Source organism: Citrus clementina, unplaced genomic scaffold (genome assembly GCF_000493195.1).
Source record: "Citrus clementina cultivar Clemenules unplaced genomic scaffold, Citrus_clementina_v1.0 scaffold_5, whole genome shotgun sequence".
NCBI classification, from domain to species: domain Eukaryota; kingdom Viridiplantae; phylum Streptophyta; class Magnoliopsida; order Sapindales; family Rutaceae; genus Citrus; species Citrus x clementina.
In genome coordinates this window covers 8,930,589-8,936,699 of record NW_006262201.1, presented here as the reverse complement: position 1 = coordinate 8,936,699, position 6,111 = coordinate 8,930,589, and the positions used below count along the sequence as shown (strand labels likewise).

At 34.4% G+C, this 6,111-nt stretch overlaps 1 protein-coding gene across 1 annotated transcript; it reads right to left on the bottom strand.

Annotated features, from left to right (window-relative positions):
• Positions 1 to 732: 732 nt before the first annotated feature.
• Positions 733 to 1,638, bottom strand: LOC112097857. Its single transcript, XM_024183449.1, has one exon. It carries the CDS (start codon positions 1,636 to 1,638, stop codon positions 733 to 735), a length of 906 nt encoding a protein of 301 aa, XP_024039217.1.
• Positions 1,639 to 6,111: the final 4,473 nt, after the last annotated feature.

Genomic DNA, 6,111 nt, shown 5'->3' with positions numbered 1-6,111 from the left:
GAGTTTTGTGGAAGCAAGTATACTTTTTTAGTTTTATATATTGATGATATTTTGCTTGCCTGCAACAATATAGGTTTATTGTATAAAGCCAAAAGATTTTTAGCTAAGAATTTTGATATAAAAAATATTGGTGACGCCTCTTTCGTATTAGGCATATAGATACAGTGGGATCCTTCTTGGGATTTTCTTAGATGATCATAGAAGAGCTATATCGAAACGGTTCTAAAAAATATGGCATGTAAGATTTTAAAATAGATGATACCCCTATGGCTCAGGGAGACAAATTTAATATCAATCAATGCCCTAAGAATGATTTAGAGGGAAAAAAAAAAGCAAAAGATTCCATATACGTCAACAGTATGAAGTCTGATGTATGCTTAAGTTTATATGGGACTAGATATTGCATACATTACTAGAATGTTGTGCAAATATTTAAGAAACCCAGGAGTAAGCTATTGGAAAACAGCCAAATCAGTTAGTGGAGTTTACAGAGAACAAAAGACTGCATTTAAGTATCTGAGGTCAGGTCAACTTGAGATCATTAGGTATACTGACTCCGATTTCGTTGGATGCTAAGACAGCTGAATTCCATGTTGGGTTACATCTATCTCTAGCTAGTTTTGTTATATCTTGGAAGAGTGCTAAACAATCCCTTGTAGCCTCTTTATATGCCAACAGAGTTCATAGTAAGTTATGAGGCATCTATTTATGAAATATGGTTACGAAATTTTGTCACAAGGCTACGCATAGTACAATAGCCTTTTTGTAATCCTTCAACACTCTAATAAGCTTTTCTTCATCTAAAGTACTAAGCTTTGAAGAGATGATCACCGGAAGTGTCTCACCATCTCCTAAAGACATGTATTTTAGATGACTTAGCAACGGTTTAAGCTCTATTTTCGGTGCCTGCAAAATAGATAGAAGAAGTTTTGCATGAGATGAAGGTAGTTCAATATAAGACATATGATGAGTTAAAGTTCTCAAAGAATTTAATTCATAAATCGTCTCTTGCAATACAAAATTTAAAACAAACTCATTTTCATCCTTTTGTAATCCTTTGAGGCACAAACTGTTATTTAAAGCAGCTACCAATGAATCTTTAATATCCAAATAAAAAACTTCCTGCACTATATGGTTAATAACATCCACAGAAAATACCCAATGTTCCTCACTAGGATATTTCATAGCATCATTCATATTGAATTCTATAACCTGTTCATCAAACTTCATAGTGAGAGTCCCTTTATGTACATCCATTTTAGTCCTAGCAGTCTTAAGAAAAGGTCTTCCTAGCAAAATTGGGATAGACTTAGAGGAGTTATCCTCTTCCATATCAAGTATATAAAAATCAGCAGGAAAAACCAACTCATTAACTTGTACTAAGACGCCTTCTAATACCCCATCAGGATATGCATTAGACCTATCAGCTAGTTGAATTATCATGCCAGTTTCTTTTAATGGACCAACATTCAAAGATGAATAAATAGAACGAGGCATAACATTAATAGAAGCTCCTAGATCTAACATAGCCTTCTCAACTCTAACACTGCTAATTTTGCAAGGGATAGTAAACATACCTGGATCTTTGCACTTAGGAAGTAGTTTCTTTTGGAGAACTGCTGAAACATTCTCCCACATGTGAACTCTTTCATCTCTTCTTAATTTTCTCTTAGAGGTACACAGTTCTTTAAGGAATTGAGCATATCGAGGTATTTATTTTATAGCATCTAATAAGGAAATATTTACCTCAACCTTGCGAAATGTCTCAAAGATGTCTTTTTCTTGTTCCTCCTTCTTGGATTTTGCAAACCCCCTTGGAAAATGAGGAGGTATCACCACAGGTAGGGGTTTCACTCTGGTGGGTTGTGCATCTTAAGATTTAGGCATCAATTCATTCTTCTCAAGCTCATCTTCTTCATGTTTTGTTACTTTCTTACTAGGCTCTTGCAACTCATTCCCACTTCTAAGGATGACAGCACTAGCGTTTTGCTTTGGATTCACCTCAAATTGTGAAGGCAATCTCTCTAATACTTGAGACTCCACACGGCTCACTGTAGTCGCCAATTGACTCATTTGGTTCTCCAAATTCTGAATGCTTGTTGTAGTTACCTGTTGAAATTGTTAAGTGTTAGTCGCAAGTGATTTAACAATTTCTTCAAGAGATATACCTGACTTAGAGTTTGACTGTGGATGGGCTGGTTGTCTTGGTGGGTATTGTTGTGGGAATCCTGACGGCCTAACTCCATAACTGAAGTTGGGATGATCATTCCATCCCGGATTGTATGTTTGTGCATAAGAGTCATACCTCCTCTGAGGTATGCCTGGAAATCCTCCAACTGCATTGGCTTGTTCAACGGGTTTTTCTTGAAGTGTAGGACACATATCAGTTGAATGACCTATATTGGAACAAATGCCACAAGTCTTTACCTGTTGCACACTACCTACAACAAACTTTTCCACAAGAGAAGTAAGTTTATCTAAACGTTGTTCAACAGAAGAAATATTTACCTCATTCACCTTCCTTGAAGTGGGATCTTGCCTGCTGCCAAATTGTTGTGCATTGGCAGCCATATTTGAGATCAACTTCCTTGCTTGAGTAGGGGTCTTGTTCACTAACACACCTCCACGAGCAACATCTATCATACTCCTATCCATCAATGACAGTCCTTCGTAAAAATATTGAATAAGAAGTTGGTCAGAAATCTGAGGTTGAGGACAGCTGGCACACAATTGTTTGAATCGCTCCCAATAATCATACAAAGTCTCCCCAGGAAGTTGTTTGGTCCCACAAATGTCTTTTCTGATGTTGGCAGCTCTTGAAGCAGGAAAGTACTTCTTGAGGAACTGCTTCTTCAAACCATTCCATGTTGTAATCGATCCAGGAGGCAAGTAGTACAACCAGTCTTTAGCTAGCCCATCTAAAGAGAAAGGAAAAGCACGCAGCTTAATCTGCTCTTCAATCACGCCTTGTGGTCTCATACTTAAACATACAACATGACACTCCTTGAGATGTTTATGAGGATCTTCACCTGCAAAACCATGAAACTTGGGTAATAAATGAATAACACCAGATTTAAATTCAAAATTTACCTCCAAGTCTACATATTGAATGCAGAGTGGTTGCTGATTCAAGTCTGGTTCATCTAACTCTCTAAGAGTTCTTTCTACAGGTGCAGCTCTATCCATCACTTGTTCTCCTGAATCGCTAGATGATTCAACCAAATCGGGCACCGTATCTGTTTCAGAAAGCAAAGGCGACGAGGATCGTTGCTTAGCTCACTTCGTTCGCTGTCTCAGCTGGCGAGCTGTCTTCTCAATTTTAGGATCAAACGAAAGTGTACCTGTACAAGAAGAACGAACCATACACCCAATAAAACGTAAAAATGATTAAATAAACGACACCAATCCCCGGCAACGGCGCCAAAATTTGATGGTTGTCGAAGCCAGCAAAAATAAATCTAAATAAATTATGAATAGTGATTGAGCAGGGTCGTGTCCATAGAGATCGGTAATTATTTAAATCCTTTTAAAATATAAAATGCAAAATAGGGGGATTGTTGACAATAATAAAAATCAAATTAAAATAACAAGAATGCAAATTCAAAATTGTAATTCAAATTGGGGAAAGCTCTGGTTGAAGGAATTAACTCAGCTTAATTCGACTACTGATTATTGATTCAAATATAAATCATTACTACTTATGAATAGACTGGTTATAGCTACTGAGACCCTCTAATAGCCAATCTCTCCTTAATTAGTCGATAACTAAGGTACGACCGTTGGTTATTTCCCTAATCAATAGACAACCCTAGATACGATCATAGGATTTAATCAATTGACAGCCTGAAAAACCAAAGAGACCCAAATCCTAATCAACAAACGCATACAATGGTTCATTTAAATTAGATAGTTTATTCTCATAACACAATGCACTACTATGCTATTTGTCACAAACATTAAAATTTTCATACGATAAATCTTTTAATTGACAATAGATTAAGTTGATAATTAAATAGTGTCAATTATCTAATTAACAAACATAATATGACAATAATTCAGAGAATAAACAAATACTCAAAAAGTAATAAAACAATTAAAGTATAAGAAAGATCTCACAGTAATGATGAATCAAAGCTTCATTAACCTTCAACCAGAATAATAGGTTTAGTTCTCCATAGAGAGAAGAGAAAATTTTGGATCTAGGGTTTTTTTTTTTTTTTGACAATAGATTCCTCTCTTAAATTTTCTTCCCTCTCTTCTCCTCTAGAGTTCTTTTTAAAATAAAATACTAATATCTAAAATATTATCTAAATATTAAATTCGTAATTACAAAAATAACCAAAAAGACAAAGCACGTTAAATTAAAAACTACAGGTCCGTAGTTGACAGCACGCGCCCACGCCTTATCAACAAAATTCTTCTGAAGCTCATAATTTCATCAGGATAACAATCATCCTCAAACATAATCTTGTAGCTCAATTTTAGCACCAATCAATAGAATTGCACCTACAAAAATAAAACACAAGTAAATCACTATTATTAAGTGCAAAACATCGATATTAAAGGAAGTAAACAATGCAAAACTAGTGCATAAATTGTACTCTAACAATTGATGGATTGGATAATTAATCATCATCAACAAGCTGGCTACTAGGTAAAGGTTTACGGATTCATTTTTCGATGACTTTGAATTCACTAAGTATATAACAGGAGGATAGACTGCTTCAACTCTTTTTAATCTGTTGATTTGTTTGTTTCAAAAATCAACTCCAAGAAATTACTTAAACAAGAAGAACGGCTCATTATCTTGACGCAGTACTTCTGTAAAGTGTATTTAATTAATTTTCAACCTGTAGCTACATATCAAAGCTAGAGTTTATATCCCAGAATCAGATAGCCAAAAACAACAAGAAATAACTTCATACTCTGACTTGACCAAGTACATACTTCTACCACGTCTTCAATTTCAATATTTTTTTTCTGTCGCCATATCAAATTAAAAGCAGCTTAGATCTTTGTTAACACGCGCTTTACAAAGCCAAAAAAGCCAACAATTAAATAATCTCATTATTCTGATTCTGATCCTACAATTTGCTATTAACAACTTTTTTTTTAATCAAACTATATGTTGAATGTATTTAGTATTATGAACAATTTAATTGAAAAATCTAGCACACTGCTTCAATATCATATTGCATCTTAGTCTAAAATTTTCGTCCTCAACATCATATCTGATGTATTATTTTTATTAAAAAAATGAAAAAAAAACCCATACAAGTTTTAATAAAAATAAGAAAATTATCTGGGAACCAGTAAAATGTAGAAAGTACATGTAACCACCAATGATTTTTTACCGTAGCTCTCAGCAACCTTTAGTTTTCAACTTGTATAAGCCAACCACTGTTCTGAGAATTCGGTTAACATCTGTTAATAATTTTTTGTTAAAAGATCAATTTGCCTTTGATATTGTTTAAATATGTTGAAAAACTGTTTTATTTATCCATTGAAGCAAGCTTCCAAACTCGAAAATTGAAAACTGTAGATGTTTTTGAAGGCGAGAAAGAAAAGGAAACTAGTTACCTTGGACAAAAAGAAATAGAAAAAGCTCGCGCTCGGTTAGCTAGAGAATCTGTCAAGACGACAATTCTATATTAAATGAGTAAAACAAACTTATTGGCTATTAGAACTAAACTAAACTATTCTACTAGTTTCAGAATATATGTGCCTGCATCAGTTCTTATTGTTCCCTGTCAATGAATACTTGGTGCGTCAGCTCAATGATTTCGGTTAACTTTAACAATTCCAAAGATAAAATCTAAATAAACTAATAGCTGTATAAAGATTCAAATTTCCACGACCTTAAAATTTTCAGGCATTGAAACCACAATGAAGATTCCAGACCTGGTTGCAAATTGCTGCCTTCAATGCAAAGATTCGGTTGGAGGTCAAGTATGTTTAGTCTATCGTATTAATTTTAATAGTTTGATGCATGAAATCATGGAGGCGTTTGTTTACCTCTAACCTTAATTTTGATGCTCGGAGGAAACTACTTTGGAAGCCTTATACAAATTGTTAGCGTCTAAGCATGATCTCAAATTTATTTGGAGTTCG

Coding starts and splice junctions, on each gene's coding strand:
- LOC112097857 (XM_024183449.1), bottom strand. CDS start 1,638: ATGTGGGAGAATGTTTCAGCAGTTCTCCAAAAGAAACTACTTCCTAAG.